The 18,724-nt window shown below is 60.0% G+C and overlaps 1 protein-coding gene across 2 annotated transcripts; it reads left to right on the top strand.

Annotated features, from left to right (window-relative positions):
- Nucleotides 1–2,572: 2,572 nt before the first annotated feature.
- Nucleotides 2,573–12,208, top strand: CATIP (ciliogenesis associated TTC17 interacting protein). 2 transcript variants are annotated; one of them, XM_067570091.1, is made up of 9 exons: nt 2,573–2,722; nt 6,615–6,815; nt 7,727–7,782; nt 8,701–8,787; nt 9,459–9,629; nt 10,103–10,227; nt 10,658–10,734; nt 11,445–11,533; nt 11,954–12,208. In XM_067570091.1, the coding sequence occupies exons 1-9, from the start codon at nt 2,641–2,643 to the stop codon at nt 12,164–12,166; spliced, it is 1,101 nt and encodes a 366-aa protein (XP_067426192.1). In that variant the 5' UTR covers nt 2,573–2,640; the 3' UTR covers nt 12,167–12,208. The 2 variants fall into 2 exon arrangements, with proteins under 2 accessions (XP_067426192.1, XP_067426193.1); XM_067570092.1 differs by having other exon boundaries at nt 10,658–10,730; nt 11,447–11,533.
- The last annotated feature ends 6,516 nt before the right edge of the window (nt 12,209–18,724 follow it).

Below are 18,724 nucleotides of genomic sequence, written 5' to 3' on the forward strand. Positions count from 1 at the left end.
ACGAGGCTGAAGCTGGTCTCCGTGTTTTGTTCACAGTTTCCTGAGCTTTATTCCAGGGCCAAAAATCTTTTTTTTTTTTTTTTTTTTTTAAGTTCTCTGTGTAAGATTAAATGTTTGGTAATTTCACCAGAATGAACATGATGGAATTTTATAATAAGGGGGTTAGTCATTCTGACGAACTCATTAGAAAAGCTAAATAAGAAGCTGAGCTGTAAGTGACGAAACATTTTTCAGGTCATTGTCTATGACATGTCTGCAGCTATGAGACTGTCTGAAACAGCGGGGAGGTGGCAAGCCAACCAAGTGGTTGTATGTGTTGCTTTTGGTATGTCTCTTGTGTGGTTATTAACAAAGCAAAGACCAGCTGGCAATGGGGGGCTGATACGGGGCAGAGTTTTGGCCAGACATGAAGCTTCAGCTGTGGGAGCGGCATATCTCCTCGGCTCTTGATAATGGGGCAGCGGGCGCAGGGTGCAGCGCTTAGGAAGCCCCCGACGTGCTTTGTCTCACAGAGCCAGGCAAAGCCCGGGTCCTGGTCGGAATTTTTTAAAAAGGATTTTGGCCTGTGACTAAGGAAGGGGGAAGCACAAGTAACTGGGCCGAAGACTCAACCCCTGCTTCAGCAGCAGCTCTGAGCAAGGTGAGGGCTGAGTTTTCGCCAACACGTGCAGAGTTGTCGTCTCTGGTTCCCCTTAGATCTGAGCTGGGAAGGAGCAGCGCAGGCGGGGCCTGGGAAATAAATGCCACGAAACGCAGTGTAAAGGGAGGGAGAAAGGTAACCTCCTGCATCTTACTCTCCCTTCCTGCCCCAGCCCCAGCCCGTGGCGCGTCCATCTTCTTCGCTGCGGAGGGGCTGCTAGTTTCTGATGCAGGGCAGCTGAGGGGAAGGGGGTGATCACCCAGGAACTCAGGGCTGAGCTGAGGTGCCGGAGGTATTAGGCGCAACTGACATAAGTGTGGCCACACTGACCAATGGTCCTTCTAGCCCCGTGTCCTGTCTTCCAACAGGGGCCAGAAGGCTTCAGAGGGTATCAACAGAGGAGGCAATTAGTGAGTGGTTAACGAGCCGTGGAGGCACTTAGAGGGGAGACCTGAAACCCGCCTGCATGACCCATGCCACCTCATCTTCCTTCTCCCGGCGCCGAGATGGTGGGGAGGGGAGAGATCTCTCAGATCGCTGCCTCTGCATCTGAGACCTCCCTGGGGGCCTGGCGGGGCAGAGTATTCCCCACCACCGCGGAGAGCTCTGGTCTCGGCCCCGGTACAGGGAGAAGTGAAGCTGAACTAGGTGCTCTGGGCAGGGAGGGGGCAGTAGCGGGGCGCCGGGAATGGCGTGGGATGGCTGAGGCGCAAGGGCGAGGGGGCTCCTAACCCAAGGGACAAGGGAGGGAATGGCCGGGTGGTCTCCTATGATCAAGCAGCCACTGGGGTGAGAGCTGGGCTGTCCTTGGGGTTAGCCTCATGGTCTGCCGGACGTGGCCCTGGGATAGCAGGGGCTGAGCTTTGCGGAGTACCTGTCTGTGGGCAGGGAGGCCCGTGTGGTTCTCTTTTGAACAGGAGGGGCAGTCAGCTCTTCCTGGGTACCCACGGGAACAGAGCTCCTGCCACCTGAGCTGAAAGAGACTCGCCATTAGCTGTCAGCAGTAGGGGGCATATGACACACAGTCGAACAGTTCTGAAACGAGATCCCCCATGTGAACAGAAGGGCACGGGGCAGGGGAAAAGGCTTTCTAAGTCCTGGGCGCTCAGCCAGGAGGCTGCGGAGAGGGGATGTTTGCCCTTGCTTGAAAGGGGGGAGATGCCTCAGGCAGGGGGCAGCTGCTGGGAGGGGGGACGGGGTGATCGACGGTGCATCCCCTGCCCCTGCAATACTCCACACCCTGGAGGATCCCCTGCAAGGCATAGAGCGGGTTGGGGGTGAGCTGTCCGTCTGTCTGTCCTAGGGCTCACCCTAGCCCCGGGGCGGGGGCAGGAGCAGAGCCCGCCCCGTCTCGCCTGCCTTCTCCTGCCCCCCCTGCCCCACTATGGGGGTCCCCTGGACCGTGGCTCGCCGGGGCAGCGGTGCAGCACACCCCCCCACACACACACTGTGGGGTCACCTCCAAGCCCCACCCTGCGAACGGGGGCGGGGGCACCCCCAGCCGCTGCTCCCACCCACCCAGGATGGCCTTGAACCCGTATCCTGCGTCTCTCTCCCCATGTCCTGTCCCTTTAAGAGGCGGGGCGGGCCCGGTTGCCGCGGAGACCGTTGGATACATTGCAGGCGAGTAGATACTGTGAGGGCGGGGGCGGCCCCCAAAACCACCTGCCGTTTCGGGGTCACTGGGGGCGTGTGGCCCTGGGGAGGGGGGGGCTAGGACCACTCCGGGGGGGTGCATTGGGGGTTGGGGGAAGGACTCCAGCTGGGGCTTGCATGAAAAAGGGGGGGCTAGGGGGCTCCCCAGTGGCTTGCAGGGAAAGCTGGGGGGCTGGAGATTGGGTTGTGCCCCCACCCCCAGACCGTGCCCAGAGGGGATGGGGAGATTCCCCTGCTGCCCTACACCTGACTCTCCCTGGTTCTCCCACACAGGACCCCCCCAAACCCGGCTGTGGGTCTGACCCCTGCGACTTTGTCCGCATCGCCGCGTCTCTCGCCCAGGCATGGACCAGGCTGACTCGCCAGCGCCGGTGCAGAGGGTCCTAGCCGCCAGCGAGGGGGCCGCTGAATTCCTCGCGCTCATCAGTGGGTGCCGCTCGTCCGTTAGCCAGAGGGGTGGGGGGGTCCCCGGCTCAGCCACAGTTGCCTCCCTCCCCCCCCCCCCGTGATTGAGGGGAGCGTGCGAAGGGCAGCCAACGTGACACGGTTCCGGCAGCTCACGGTGTCACTGGGTGGCCCCCTGCAGAGATGGGCATGGGGGGGGGACAAGGGCGGGGGTGATATCCGTCGCTGGACCAGCTGCTGCCGGCGAGACGCTTTCCCGTCAGGGCCGGGCGTGTGGACGTGTGACTTCGGTGGGTCTGAGGGCGGACTCTGCACAGCACGAGGGTCGCAGGCACTTCCGTCCGCGACGGGGGGATTCTGGGGCACGGCGTGTGCTTAGCATGTCAGAGCGTGTCGTCCTCTAGCGGCTGGGCCCAGGGCCTAAAGCAGCCGCTTTATGGCCCGCGTGGTAGAGGCGTGTCCGGGTGCAGACCATCTCTGGTTTGATTCCCCCCACTGCCGCCGGGGCTGCCTGCGGCTCTGAGGCCCGGGGCTTTGCTCCATCTGTGCTGGCTGCGCTGGAGTTTCAGCGTCTCACAAACTAAGCTGTTACTCTGTCCTTTACTAGACCATTAGGGCAGGCGCCGAAGAGTCAGTCTCCTGCCTGGCCTCCTGTCCGTAAGGGGATCTTCACTGGGCTCCCCAGCCTGCCCTCACTTCCCCCTGTCCCTTCTGCTCCTCCCGCTACGCCCTGCAAAATAGTAATGCTTCGTGCTTACCGGAGGATCGCAGAGCACTTCAAAGCAATAATTAACCCCCAACAGCCCCGTGAGTGAAGCAGGCGGGAGACTTGGATTCTTGTCCCAGCCCCACTGGGTGCTCTGGGGCAAATCATGTCTCTTTGCTGTGCCTCTGTTTTCCCCATCTGTGAATTGGGAGCAATGAGACTGCCCCCCCGGCCCAGCGGGATTGTGGGAGAGTTGATCACAAAAAAAATATTTTTTCCCCCAATGAAAAATACCCAGTTTTTGGTGAAAAATTGGAATCTGAATTGTTGCTGCAGTGCCTCCTGGGAGTTGTAGTCCAGGTGCTCCGTGCTCCTATTCTCCTTTGTTGGCTGGACTCGCTGGTCAGACTACATCTCCCATGATGCACTGTGGTCTCCCTCTTGGGGAGGGGTGCCTCATGGCCGGTGGAGTCCAGCGGGGGAGCCAGACCCATCGAGACGAATAGGACTGTAAGGCTCCCAAACTACAACTCCCAGGAGACACCTCAGGAAAGGAACTATTTCAGTTTTCCGGAATTCGGTTTCTTGGCAAAGAATCAAAGGGTGGAAAGCAGGCGCTTTTCGTGAAAAGCCAAACGCTGAATTTTCAGTTTCCGTGGGAAATTTTCCCCTTGCCCTAGCTGTGCGGCGCTCGGCTATTTTCAGTTTGGGATCCTTGCTGTGTAAACTCAGATTATTATTTTATTGCTATTCTATGAGGGACATACTGTCCTCTCATTTTGTGGTAGGGTAAACTGAGGCAGAGAGCGGTCAGATGGCAAGACGGGTAGAACTAAGAACAGATCCCAGGACTCCCAGCGCTCAGAGTCCCATCTCTCATCTCAAGATCATACTCCCCAGCAAGAGTCAGGAATAGAACCCAGGAGTCCTGGCTCCAAACCCTCCTCGGGCTGCCACATATCCTGGAGTGGGTCACAGTTTGTCACCGTGCATTCTTTTGGTTTCACTTCTGCTTGAGGTGCTGCTGTGGCTGATACCCCATCTCTTGAGGTTGCTGTGGTTTTGGTTTCAATGATGCATTTGTTGTGGCTTTCTCTAGGTGCCAGCTTCCCATCCGCTGCAGAGCGAGCGCTGCCCACTCACACCGGCATCTTTCGGAGACATCAAAGATAGGGGAAGGCTGGGTAGGGACCATCCCCGAGGGTCAGGGCAGGATCGTCCTTCACAGCGGGAGGCTGTTCCACAGTCTACCCAATACCTCGTTGTTAGCCAATGTTTCCTGCTCGCCTACTTTTCCCCATCCCAATCAATCTGCAAACATCTGGCAGATAATACGGGGACAAGTAACAGTCAGCCTGGGTTTGTCAAGAACAAATCGTGTCAAACCAACCTGCTAGCTTTCTTTGACAGCATAACAAGCCTTGTGGATGGGGGGAGGCGGTAGATGTGGTATATCTCGACTTTAGTAAGGCTTTTGAGACTGTCCCGCATGAGCTTCTCTTAAACAAACTAGGGAAATACAACCTAGATGGAGCTACTAGAAGGTGGGTGCAGAACTGGTTGGAAAACCGTTCCCAGAGAGTAGTGATCAGTGGTTCACAGTCATGCTGGAAGGGCAGATCAAGTGGGGTTCTGCAGGGATTGGTTCTGGGTCCGGTTCTGTTCAATATCTTCACCAATGATTTAGATGATGGCATAGAGAGCACACTTATTACGTTTGTGGACAATACCAAGCTGGGAGGGTTGCAAGTGCTTTGGAGGATAGGATTATAATTCAAAATGATCTGGACAAACGGGAGAATTGGTCTGAGGCAAATAGGATGAAATTCAACAAGGACAAATGCGAAGTGCTCCACTTAGGAAGGAACAGTCGGTTGCACGCGTACACAATGGGCAGTGACTGCCTAGGAAGGAGAACTGCGCAAAGGGATCTCGGGTCATAGTGGATCACAAGCTAAATCTGCGTCAGCAGTGTGATGCTGCTGCAAAAAACGCGAACATGATTCTGGGCCGTGTTGTGTTGTAAGCAAGACACAAGTAGTAATTCTATCACTCTGCTCTGTGCTGATTAAGCCTCAACTGGAGTCTTGTGTCCAGTTCTGGGCGCCACATTTCAGGAAAGATGTGGACAAACTGGAGAAAGTCCAGAGAAGAGCAACAAACATGATGAAAGGTCTAGAAAACACGAGCTCTGAGGAAAGATTGAAAACACTGGGTTTGTTTAGCCTGGAGCAGAGCCGACTGAGAGGGGACGTGATAACAGCTTCCAAAACCATAAATGTTGCTATAATGAGGAGAGTGAAGAATTGTTCTCATTAACTCCTGAGGACAGGACAAGAGGCAATGGGCTGAATTTGCAGCACGGGAGGTTTAGGTTGGACATTAGGAACATCTCTGAGCTGCCGGTGGTTAAGCACTGGAATAAATGGCCTGGGGGGGCTGTGGAATGTGCGCCATTGGAGGTTTTTAAGAACCGGTTAGACAAACCCCTGTCGGGAATGGTCTAGTTATTACTTAGTCCTGCCCTGAGAGCAGGGGACCGCACTAGACGTCTCTGATCATTCTGAAGGGGACACAGTCTTCCTCTTGCAGTAAGTCAGAGAATCCATCTCCCTCCTTGGTGTTTACACCCCTGAGAGATTTGCCAACCTTTCTCCACAAGCCCTTGGCCAAGTGAGACAGATTTAGTTCATTAAGTCTCTCCTCCCGACTTGATCCCTCCGGCTCACTGACTAGCCTGTGTCATGCTTCTCCGAACTGCCTTTCATTTGTCTACCGAGGAGTCTTCCGCCGCTGCGGTGTTCTTAGGAGACGGGCGGTCTTGTGGCTAATGGGCAGGACTGAGAGTTGGGGTTCCTGGGTTCTCTTTCGGGCTGTTGATGGGAGCAGGGTCTAGTGGTCAGAGCAGGCACTGGGTGTCAGACCACTTCCCGTGTGACTTTAGGGTGAGTCCCCTCCCCCTGCTGTGCTTCAGTTTCCCCAGGTGTTACATGGCACAGTAACACCGACCCTGCCTTGTGGGGGCACAAGGTGGCGGGTCTCTGAGGCTGTGCCAATGGATGTCTGAGTCCTTTGGTCGGGCCGCATGAGGGAGATAGGGTGTGTCTGGCTGGGCCGGGGGCTCTGGAGGGAATGGACGGTGCCTGGGCAGGTCTGGGTGTGGCAGGGACTCGGTGAGCCGAGCTGTCGGCATGTCCTGTCTCCCAGGTGCGGAGGAGCTGAGCCCGTGCCTCTTCGCGGAGTCGCTGGCCATGGTCTCGGAGAGCGGCCAGCCGCTCGGGCAGTTCTCGGTCTCGGTGCAGCCGGCCTGCTACGAGGAGCCAGGCGAGCAGGAGCAGGACTGCTACCTGGTGCAGGCCGCCAGCCAGGGCATCGTCAACGAAGTGCCCTGCGGTTCCTCCCTCACGGGTAGGCCGAGGAGGGGATGCTGAACTGGGGTCTGCGAGGGGGAGGGGGCTGGGGCAGACACCCCAGATGGGCCCCTGACCTCACCCCAGCCCCTCTAGTTCCGGTGAGGTCCCTCGCTAACCCGCTGCGTCCCGTACTCTGAGCCCCACGCAGGGCTGGGGCTCTGCTTTGCTACCTGCGATCTGAGTTGGGCAAGAGGCAGAGGGGGAGGACAGGAGACGGTGTTGCTTTCGGGGACCACTGTCAGCCCCAGCACCTCCCGGCCTGATCCTCGCCGCACAGCGAGAGGGGAGGGCGCGGGGAGGCCAGTTGGCCCACACCTGCTTCCAGCGGTGCAGCCAGCCCTGCGACAGCTGCCTGGTCCGGCGACCCTCAGACCTGCCCTGCACCTGCGGGCGCTCCCAGCCCATGCCTGCCTCTGGGGGGACTGGGAGACACCCCCCCTCCCTCCAGCACCCAGCCCAGGTTCATGCAACCAGCAGGACACCCAGGAAGCTCCCTGCATTAGTCGCCAGGAAGGCACTGCAAGGATATTTCCATTGTCCCCAGAAGCGTTCTGGGCCTGGACGAGATTGGCTGCAGCCACGTCACAGGTGCTTCCGCCACCAGCTGAAACAGACGGACAATCGTCCCTCCCAGCAGGCCTGTTACTGGAGCAGGGACATATCTCCGCTGGGATCCGCTCGGGGGTGCCCACGTGCAGGGGCCGGGCAGCGGCTGGCAGACACGGCGCCGGGACTGCCCGGCATGCTGGGGAAGCTCAGGGACTCTCGGTCCATTTCCAAGACTCCTGCAGCCGAGGCGGAAGGGAGCAGGCCGGGCAGTGGGCGGGAGGGTGGGGGACTCTGGTGAATGGAGCTGATCTGGGCTGAACCTTTGTCTGAATGTAGTTTTTGTTTCCCCTCCGCCAGCTTATATATCGAAGCGGCTGGAAACCCTGGAGCAGCATCAGCATGAATACGTGAAGGTAACGGCCCGCCACCGCCCCCCTGCCCTGCGTGCTCTGGGCCTCCAATGATGGCCAGCAAGAGGGCAAAATCACCCTGCTGCTATCCGGCCCCTTCGCAGCCTTTCCTTCCCCAGGGTGATCTCCAGACAGGTCCCTGGGCCCCTCAGCTGGCCCCTCTGGGCTGGAAGGAGCTGGGGCTCAGCTGGGATCTGAATCTGGGTCCCCCCTGCAACGAGCCCCTGCGCTCTAACCACTGCGCAGCACATCCGCCCCCAGTCGCTGTTTGCAGGCAGCTCTGCTGGCGGGGCGTGTCCTGTGTATTCCTCTCTCCCTGTTCTTCGTGGGTAGCTGGCTCCATGCCCTTCCCGGGGTTCCCGGCCCCGGCTGCCCGCCTCCCGCATGGCAGTGGTTCCCGTGCTGCGGATGATTGGCAGGAGAGACAAGTGGGCCGCTGGGCCCAGCAAGACTCTCCCCTGCTGCGCGGGGACAGATGGCCGGTCCATCCTGCCTCCAGACAGCCCAGGGCTGGCCGTCGCCCCGGCGACTCCACCAGCACCCCGGCGGGATCAGACTCTTGGTCTTCACAGCCTGGCACCGTGCTCCGGGCCAGGGCCGAGACCCGGGGCTTCAGAAGACGGCAAAGCCCCTCATGATGCGCCTGGCCAGTCGTTCAATGCCGCCCACGGGTCCCTGATCCCTGCTGCGCTACCGCCCGAGGCTTGGTCCCCTCGTCTCGCTGGGAGTCCGAGCGGGCAGCAAACAACTGAGCAGCTCTGGGCTTACGGGATGCAGACCCAGGCTGCCCTGAGAGCAAATGAGATGAGACCCCAGGAGGCTGGACTGTCCCCCCGGGGGGACGTTCCCTCCCAACGCTGCCTGGCCCAGCACCCCCTTGCCCTGGGTGCATGGCTTGGCAGGACTCCCTCCCTCTTGCAGTTCAGAGCTCACCCCCTGGACAGAAAGACCCACGTGGTGAAGCGCGGCGGCCGGCTGGTTGTCAAGAAAATCATTGAGGAAGGAGAGGTGAGGGGGGCTGGGTGGCGCCCGCGGGGATCTGAAAGCCTGGCCGGCCCCTTGCCCCGCTCTGCAGAACGCGGGGGTGGGGAGTCCCCTATGGGGCCCCCTCCCTGCCCCACGCTCTCAGCCCCACTAAGCCTGTCCCACAGCAAAACAGCAGGGGGCGCCACCGCCTGCCCCAGTCCCCGGCTCCCATTGTCCGTGCAGGCGAACCCAGGGGGCAGATGGGGGGGCAGAGATGGGGAGGGGGCCAGGTCTGCCTGCACTGACGGTCGTGGGCAGCCTCAGGGGCGTGCGGGGGGCTCCTGGGCCCCAGCTTTGGAGTGGGGATGGCAAGTCTCACTTGGGGCACAGGTTTCGGGGGGGGGGAGGTGGGGGCAAACCTCAAATCACAGGGCCCTGATCATCCCTGGGCGCCCTGGGGCCCCACCTCCCAGCAGTGGTTCATCCTACATCATGTGCAGGGCCAGCTTGGGATCTCGGAGCCCGAGTGGCCCCCTCCCTAGGGCACGGTTGTTTCCCGTGAATTCTCTCTTCCCTCTTGTCCCCGTGGCCGGGGCTTGCCGGCCGGTTGCAGAGCCGGCCTGAGATGCTGGCTCCCCAGGACCCCATGTGCCAGGCTGTCTTCAGCCCGGACAGTCAGTCCCCCACCCCCACCCCTCTCCGTCTCTCCGCAGCACGAGGTCCAGACCCAGAGCTTCTCCTACAACTGCGCCTCCCTGCGCGGCCTCATCTCGGAAGCTGCCAACCTGCTGGTGCTGCGGGTGCTGGCCAGGCGAAGGGCCGTGCCCCAGGACACCATCTTCCTGGCCTTCGACACCGAGGCCCGCGTCTGCACCTCCACCTACGTGAGTCCTGCGGGAGCTGCCCTCCATCTGGGGCACCCAAAAGAGTTTGCCCCAGGGCAGGGACTGGGGGCTTCTGGACCCTGATGGTGGGATCTGGGTGGGGGAGGGGCTCCTAGACAGTGGGTGGGAAGCTTTCGGGGGATCTGGGTGTGGGAGGGGAACTGGGGATCGCGGTGGACAATCAGTTTAATGTGAGCTCCCAGTGGGATGCTGTGGCCGAAAGGGTCCGGTTCTGGAGTCCACAATTCAAGAAGGATGTAGCCGAAGTGGAGAGTGGGGGGCAGGTGTCTGGCCTGGGTTATCCTGGGGGTCAGACTAGATGATCACAGTGGTCACGGTTGGCTTGGCAATCTATGGACTCCCCCCATATCTCCTGGCCTGTAGCAGCTGGGCCAGAGGGGGGCCCTGCCCAGTGTGAGGGTTAAAAGGGCTAGCCCCGCTCCCGGCGTCTCTCCCCATCTTTTCCTCTGCAGCAAGCCATGGGCTCCCAGACGCAGCTGGTGGGCATGACGGCGGCGGAGGTGTTTGTGGTCGAGAGGGCCGTGTGCGCCGACGAGGGCATCCCCATGGCCTGGCAGTTCTACTTCCTCTCCGACGGGTAGGAGAACCCCGCAGCCCCTCACTCGCCAGTGCCCTGCTCGGCTCTCGTGCTCCCAGGGTCCCGCCTTCGCTCTCGCTCTGCGCCCCCCGGGGGCCTGAGAACAGCGGCTGGGGGGGAATCTCCGTTCACTCCAGGGCCCACAGCTGCCGAGCGTGCCCCTGCCGTACGGCTGAGCTGGCCCGTGCCCCGTGCCATGCCAGGCATCCCGGGTGCATTCTCACCGTCCCTTGGCACGGAGGGGGCACGGTGGCGCAGCCAGGAGCCAGCCGCATCCACATACAACCAAGGGAATAACGAATCCGCTGCACCCCTACCTGCATGAGGCGCGTGGGCTCACAGGTCCCTGCGGCAGGTGGCCCCACGGCCAGGCATGGCGGGATAGAAGGTACCAGTGGGTGACCAGGTCCATCTCCTCTCCCTCACCCAGACATTTGGCCCGGCGCGTCCAGGTTGGGTCGCCCGTCACCATGCTGTGCCTGCAGATGCCCGTTCTCATCGACGTAGGTCAGGAGCCGGCGGGGCGGGCGGAGGGGTGGCAGCGTCACTGGCTGGGGAGGAATGCCCCACAGTATCCAGGGTATCTGGATCTGTGCCGGAGTTCCCTGCAACGAGACTCCGTTCTGATCTGGTTCCAGGAGTGGCAGGCTGGGGAGACGCTGCCAGACTGGGCGTGGGGGGAGGGGAGAGTCTCGGAGAAGCCTGGGCACAGAGCGTGGGACGCATGGGCATCCCCGTGGTATTGGGAATCACAGATACTCGCCCTCTTCTGCTGTCACTGGCCTGCTCCCAGGCACCGGTGGGACCAGCCCGTGGCAGCACCAAGGGAACTGGCCAGCGTGTGTCCCCACCACCCTCTGTGGGCTGGAACTGGAACTGCCCCGCTGTGTGTCAGAGGCCCCATACTGCTAACGGCTAGTGGAGACTCTCTTGGCGCTCACATCCTGGAGCAGGAGGCTGAGGCCCAGCTCTGATGTCAATGGGAGTTGGGCACCTAAATGCCGTTGGGGGTGTGGGCGTGAGTTCTCTCTTGCCGCTGCTACCGGGAGATGGCGCGGGGTGTGCCGAATAATGGCAAGGCTGGGGAAGGGGGCGGGGATTGGTACAATGGAGAGAGCAGGGCTCGCGCCTCTGGGTGCTGCTGGGCAAGAGAGACACGCTGGCTTCCATCCCTAAACCCCGTCACGGGACCCTCCCGCTCTCCCCTTGCTCCCCAGAGGAAGCGGAGCCCCGGCCCGTCTTCGAGAAGAAGCCCCTGGACTGGGAGGAAGACGTGCAGCTTTATTCCCAGTTCCTGGACAGGAAGGTGAGTTGGGCCCAGGGCTGTTCTGAGGTCGGACCAGCCGTCCCCAGCTCCCGGCACGTGCGGGGTGGCCGAGGGGATGTCACTGGTCTCGCCCCAAATGCAGGCCCTTGAGTGGCGGGAGCTGAGAGGGGAGAGCAGCAGCCGTGTGGGACAGTGCGGGGGGAAGCTGGGGTCCAGGCAGAGCCAGGATGGGTGAGGGCGCCAGGGAAGCTTTGCCCGGAGCCCTCGGAGCTTTTGGAGGGGCAGCCGGAGGCTGGTTTGCGGGTCTCTCGCGCCGGATCGCTGCGTGGGCGGCTGTCTCCCAGCGCTGGAGCCAGGGGCAGGACCTGCCGGATCTCCGGGCTGCTCACAAGTTGCGAGGTCCCTGCCCCGTCTCGCCCCGAAGCGGCTGACGGAGGCGGGGCCTCTTTCCCCTGGCAGGAGGAGCTGCAGGCCAGCCACGCCTCCTACGCCCGGCGCCACCCCGAGCTGAGCGCCCTGCTGGCCGACTTCCTGCACCAGCTGCTGCTGCGCCGGCCCGACGACGTCGTCACCTTCGCCGCCCAGTTCTTCGCCCCCTTCGCCACCCAGCGCCCGCCGGGCAGCGCCTTCCAGGCCTCCCACAAACCCAGCCCCTTCCGCAGCCACGTCTGACGCGCCGGCCGCCCCTGGGCATTAAACTGGCGGGGAGCAGCTGCCATGCGTTGGCCTCCTTTAATTTAACCTGGGATGGAATGGGAGCCACTGGGGCTGGGGGGATTCGCTCCCCATGGGGTTGGGGCACCCTCCGGTAGGTTAGCTTGGGGCGGGGGGCATAATCCCCAGCCCTCGGGCCTTGGAAGACGGCTTGTCATGTGAGGACAAAGCCGTCGTGATGGGGAGAACTTGCAACCCCACCCAGCGCTCCGTCCGTTCGTTGCAGCATCGAGGGCGGCCGTCCCCCGGGGCCCCAAAGCAGGGGTTTGTGGGCGCAGTGCTCTCCGGGGAGGGGGGGCGGTAACGTGTAAAAGAGCAGGGACGCGGTGAAATTCAACCCCGGGCGGCGTTCCTCTCTTGGAACGAGACAGACGCTGACTGAGATCGGCTGGCTGGCCCCGTCCTCTCGCCCCTGGCTTTAGGACGCGCCGCAGGGCCGGGAGGGAAAACCGCCAGTCAGCTGTGCTCTGCAGTTTCAGGCGGGGGAAGCTGGGATCCCTCCTCCTGACTGGCCGCCAGCCCTTGGGAGGCAGATGTGGTGGCAGCCAAAGGTCTCTGACTTCACGTGCTCGGCACCTGATGCTGACTCAGCCCAGAAAGAGCAGGAAATGGACCTTTTTTTCTTGAAATGTGGGGGCGGCTGCTATGACTGATATTGGCTCGGACTGCACCAACTTCTGCCCCTGCTGGGTGCAGAAATCTACCCAGGCCATGCCCCTGCTGGTCCCCAATCCCTGCCCAGGGCTGCCCCTAGCAGGGGAGGGTGGGACTGGGTCTGATGTAGGGTGAGGATGAGGGGGCTGTGGCTCTGTAGGTGTCCCCCACCCCCCCCACATCACCAGCGCCTGGGTAGATTGATGGAGGCCAAAAGCCCTTCTTGTGATGCCCGGCCCCTCCATTCCAGCTCTCAAGCCCCTGGCCCAGAGTTAAGTTGCATTGGGGGGAAACTGAGGCACAGAGCAGTTCTGCCCCATGTCGCCCTGCAGGTCTGAGGATGCAGTAGAACCCAGGCTCATACCTTGACCCCATCTCTCCCCAGGAGCGCTAGGACAGACGCCTGCCACTGGACATCCCCCTCTTATGCTCTATCCTCAGCCCTAGAGGAACGGGCCGTGTCCACCTCACCCTGCTTGACCTCGGCTTTCTGTGCCCGGGAGGTGACTCACCAGGGCCAGACAGGAAGGAGCAGCTCCCCGTTCCTGCAAAATCTTGCAATCGCAGACTTCCCCACGAGCTCACGTGGCTGGCGCAGGAGGGGAGAGGGGCCTGGGCCAGCGATTCCCAGCGGGGGATGTGTCCCTTCCCCCCGGACAGGCGTCACAGGGTGTGTTTACAACCCCCCGGCAGGATGCCCACAGACCCGCTGGCCCTGATCCCTGCAAAGCAAGTGCTGTGGGAGATGCTGCGGTGGGGGCAGGGAGGGGCGCTGGGCAGCCAGTCCGGGGGCAGGGATGAGCCGCTTTGGAGGGATGTAATGTTGCACTCTGCAGGGGGTTCGCTAGACTTCCCCTCCTCCCCCCCCCCCCCCGGTTATGTCCCTGCACGGGGGCAGCCGAAACCTGGCCTTAAAGCCATCCGTCTCCCAGCCTGCCACGAACTGGCCCAGTCCCATGGGCAGCCATGGGACATCAATCCCCTCCCCCCCAGCCCCCCAACTAGTCTGGGAGCCCCTGCTGTACCTTGCCCCTGCAGTCCAGCCCCTCACTGGCAGACAGCTCCCCTCCCAGTCCTGCTGAGGGGGCATGAACTTCAGCACAGAGCAGCTACCATGGACAGCAGCAGCTCCCCCCCCCCCAAACCACCGTGGAGCCTGACCCCTGCGGAGGGAATTCATGGGGGCTCATTGCTGGGGATCACCCCTCCCCCTCCAGCAGATCCTGAATGACCCCCTCCTGCAGCCTGGGGAACGGGGGGGGGGGGAGATTCAGCCCAATTCTGGGCCTCCCCCCCCCCCCGTTCGCCTCCCAGCTTTGCAGCCCCCCAGCTCTCGCAGCCACTAGAGGCTGGGCAGGAGGAGAGTGAGTTTGGCTGGGGCCTGGCGCCTGGAGTCCCTGCCCTAGCCCCAGCGCAGGGTGATGGGTGAGGTGTGTGTCAGTCATTCTGCCTGGAGACCGGCCATGCCCCCGCAGCCCCTCCGCTGCCAGCGTGTCAGCCAGGGCCGGCTGGGAGTCAGCAGCTCCTGGGCGGAAATGCTGCCTTCCCGAGATGCTGGGCTGGCAAGCGCTGGGGGCCGGTCTTTGCCATCCACCTCTCCCCTTTGGCAAGCCCGTGTCAGTTCCAGATGTTCCCTGTTCCCTGGCACCGCTCGGCACGCCAGCCCTCTCCTAAGGTGAGGAGCGTGGGGCATGCGTGGAGAGGATGGCTCAGTAAAGCGTGGTCTAGGTAACACCTGGTCCTGCCGTAAGTGCAGGGCACGGGACCCCTCGAGGTCCCCTGCAGGCCAACGAGCCCCGATTGTCTAGACCCAGCCAGCTCCTGCCTTTCTGCTTGAGCAAATTACATCTTCCTTTGCTTGAGCTTCGAGCTGACCCAACCTCGCGCAGCCGGGGAGGCTTCTGCCGGCAGAGCCAGGTTCAAGAGACAAAGCCAGCACTCTCCAGGTGGAGTTAAGACTGTCTCATCTCAGCCGGGCCCGTCACCCGGGTATCTTGTCTCACCAGCCAGATTGAGAGCGCCTCAGGCCAGAACCTTGTCTTTCCACGGGGGGTGACTGGCGGGTCACCTGTTGGTCATTCTGCAGCAGGGAGTGCCTGGCTGTTGCCCTGCCATCAGCCCATCTCCCCTTCCCTCCCGCTGTGGGGAAGCTAAGCTAATTGCAGAGCAAACGGGAAGCTCCCGGCCCAACCCCAGGCAGGGGCAGCTGCGCGCTAACAGCGAAAAGCCTTTTGCTGCCCCTTGAAAAGCAGAACCCGGTTCATCTTCCCACCCGCAAAGAGGAAACCCAGCATGGCAGTTCCACTTCTTGTGCGGGCTAGATGCTCAGCCGAGAACAAAGTCAGGGGAGGCGTTTGGCTTGAAAGCGACGCCTCAGCCGCACAGTGCTGGGGGTGGCCGCCTAGTTCCAACTGACAAGCTCCAGCCCCTCTGCAAACATGACAGAATCAAGCCCCAGGGCAGGTGGGTGAGAGGGATTATCCCTGACCTCCCAATGGGGAAACTGAGGCACTGGGTAGGGCCATCGCTTGCCTGAGGCTGGGATTAACACCCACATCTTCTGCCTCTCAGCCCTCTCCCTCAGCTATACGGCCACACGTCCGCCCCAGGCAGCATCTGTGCAAACTCCCCCTGCACCACTGGCCGCACAGAGCAGATGATTGGCCGCTTAGGTCCTGTCAATGGGAACAGCCCTTCGAGCCAGTCAGCAGGGAGCTGGCCCTTGCCCCCATATCATGCTGCCTCTTCGGGCAGGGGGGAGGGGTAGGGGGTGATCCAGGGCACTAGATCCAGCCTGAGCAATAGAGCTGCTGTAAAGACCTGATCCGGAAGGGTGCTGAGCGCCCTCTGGTGCCAGCATGATCTCAGGCCCTGGGCGAGGCAGGGGCGCTGCCTGGATGCTGTCTTTGCTCTGCTCTGCAGTCTGCTGCGCCTTTCCTGCCGGCTTACCCAGGCCAAGATTCAGGGCGACACTTGTTGGTGGACCAGGCAGCGCAGGCTGGGGAGCCAGAGAGCCTGCGAGCGTCACAGGGTCGGCCTGAATCTAATCCAGCAGCCCCGGAAAAGGCAGTCATCGCAACTGAGGGCCGTCCGCCCCTCCACGGCTCTGCACAGCGTCTCGTGCCTGTGTCTCAGCCCTCTGCGCCGCCTGCACCCCAGCCTGTGCAGCGCCACCCTACCCTTCGCCGACTTCAATCCGACGCTCTTTGGTGACGGTCTGTCTGCCAAGCCCCCTGCCCGCAGCTCAGGCGCTGTGCATCGTGTAGCGTGCGAGGGCCGCAGCCAGGCGCCCCACGCTCCACCACAAAGCAACGCCGACCTCTGCGCTGCGGTCAGCGAAGTGCCCGGGTTGCTGCATCTTCGGGTTCCATGAAATAATTCTGGGTCAGTTCCTTCGCACGCAGACAGAGCGAGTGCCCCTTCCCTTGCATTGCAGCAGCACGGCCGCGCGCTCAGAAAAGCCCCAGCGCTGCTCAGAGACCAGGCCCTGGACTCAGCTGCTTGGCCCGCCCTCGGTGAATACCGTGATCAAGTTAGCACAAGCCTGTGCTCCGACGGAGGGTCAGGATGTGGTCAGAGGCACTTACCTCAAACGTTGTGAGACCTGCATCGCCGAGATCAGCGGAGGCGTGAGCAAGGACCCACGTAAGTAAGGCTTAGCAGGGTCGGGTGCTAAATGTGGTGCTGATCCATCGACGGGGCTCCACAGGGGTCTCCCGCACAGGACTGGGGCCGGGCCATGACAGTGGGATGGAAGCTCTTTCCTTGGCGTGTCTTTATGGCCGTGCTATATTTCAGAATGAAAAAATCAGCTGCATCTTTGCTCCCCTCTCTGCTCGCACGGGCGCTGGGTTACACCCACTAGAGTTACACTGAGACTGTCACTGGTAGTGGTTTGTTTCCCAGAAGCACCTACCATTTCCCCTCGTGGCTCAGGCCCCCACTGGACTAGGCACTGTAAGTAGAAAGGTTTCAGTGTAGAAATCTCCCTCCATAAAGTAAGGCCCGGGCTATTCATCAAGTGCAGGTTGATATAAATACAACGCTCAGGGGTGTGCAGGATCTCCACACCTGAGTGACATGGCTACGCTGGCCTAATGCCCAGCACGTAGACAGCAAGGTCAATGGAAGAACGTGTCTGTCTACCGAGCTGCTGTCAATCAGGGAGGTGTAGGCTGTGTCTACACTAGGGGGTTATGCTGGCATAGCCATGGCGCCGAAGCTGTGCCAGTATAGTCGCCAGAGTGTAGATGGGGCCTAATTTCAGAGCAGAAATCGTTGTGTTTCTGAAGAGCCTCAGTGAAGGAGAGATTTTATGGTGTGGAGTTTATAACCGCTCCTACAAGTAGTTTGTGAAATTGTCAAGTCTAAAAGCCCTGGCGTTTTCTTTCCCTTTTTTAAATTTATTTTTGGGGAGGGGACGTGTAAGATACAAACACATGAATGCAACATTACTGTTATGAATTAAAGCAGACAAACTCAGGATGTTAAGGACACATAAAGGAAACATAACCTTAACTCTGCCCTAATCACATCTGCTTTACAATACAGTCCTTGCTAAAAAGATCACACAGTATTTCTCAGATAATATAATTCTTTCTTTCCCCTATCCACTTTAGGGCAGAAACCTATGATTGTGTAATGAAGGACTATTTGGTGACACATATGCACGAGGGGGGCGGGCAGAATTCAAGTTAGATTTTCAATTTTTGCTTTCACATAGCCTGATTTGGGGCACATTTAAATATGTAATTAAAAAGGGTCACGTGTGTGCATCTGTCTCTGTGCTAACCCAGAGAAGCCCTGCTCAGTGCAGGTCTTTCACAATGGGAAGTGGTAAGTCGTGGGGGGTCCACCAAGGATTTTTACTGGGCCCAGTGCTGTTCACCATAGTCAGATATGATCTGGAAAAGGGGGTTAATAGATGGCAAAGTTTGCAGACGATACAAAATTACTCAAGATAGTTAAGTGCAAGGGTGACTGAGAAGAGTTGTGAAGGGGAAACTGGGTGACCGGGCAAGAAAAGGGCAGATGAAATTCACTGTTGACAAATGCAAAGTAATGCACACAGGACAAATATAATCCCAACTCTACCTAGAAAATGATGGGATCTAAACTAGCTGTTCCCACTCAAGTAAGAGATCAGCGTCAGCGTGGATAGATCTGTGAAAACACTGCTCAGTGTGCAGTCAAACGGCTACCAGAATGTTAGGCATTCTGTAAGGAAAGGGGTAGATGATAAGACAGAAAATATCGTAAATATGCCACTGTAGAAATCCATGGTACGCCCCATCTGGAATACTGACTACAGCGTGCAGTTCTGGCACCGCATCTCAAAAAAGAACCTTAGAACTGGAAAAGGGGCAGAGCGGGGCCACCAAAGTGCTTAGGGGGATGCAGGGCACCCACATGGGGGGAAGGGTACACTTTACCGGGGCCTGGAGGCCTTGGGTGGCCCGGCCCAGGCTGCAACCCCCATGGGTATGTGTGTGGGAGAGGGTCTGTGTTACACGTTTGTACTGGGCCTGAAAAAATTATGCTTGGGCCCTGGGGGGATGGAACAGCTTCCATATGAGGAGGGATTAAAAAGCCTGGACTGTTCATTTTAGAAAAGAGACGAGTAAGGGGGGATGTGACAGAGGTCTATAAAATCACAAGGGGTGCGGAGAAAGTGAATACGGAACTGTCATTTCCCCCTTCACATACCACTAGAACAAGGGGTCACCCAATGAAATGAACAGGTGGCAGGTTTAAACCAAACAGAAGGAAGTGTTTCTTCACCCAAGGCACAGTCAACCTGTGGAACTCATTGCCAGGGGATGTTGTGAAAGCCAAAACTACAGCTGGGTTTTAAAAAAGGAT

The sequence above is a fragment of the Emydura macquarii genome, unplaced genomic scaffold (assembly GCF_026122565.2).
Source record: "Emydura macquarii macquarii isolate MOO-44397 ecotype Brisbane River unplaced genomic scaffold, CSIRO-AGI_Emac_v2 contig_2988, whole genome shotgun sequence".
In the NCBI taxonomy this organism is placed as follows: domain Eukaryota; kingdom Metazoa; phylum Chordata; order Testudines; family Chelidae; genus Emydura; species Emydura macquarii.

What these genes read in the sequence shown, in the direction of transcription:
- CATIP (XM_067570091.1), top strand. Translation starts at nt 2,641, where the DNA reads ATGGACCAGGCTGACTCGCCAGCGCCGGTGCAGAGGGTCCTAGCCGCC. An exon ending in GCGTCTGCACCTCCACCTAC is followed by an intron (nt 9,630 to 10,102) that starts GTGAGTCCTGCG and finishes TTTCCTCTGCAG; the next exon opens with CAAGCCATGGGCTCCCAGAC. An exon ending in CCCAGTTCCTGGACAGGAAG is followed by an intron (nt 11,534 to 11,953) that starts GTGAGTTGGGCC and finishes TTCCCCTGGCAG; the next exon opens with GAGGAGCTGCAGGCCAGCCA.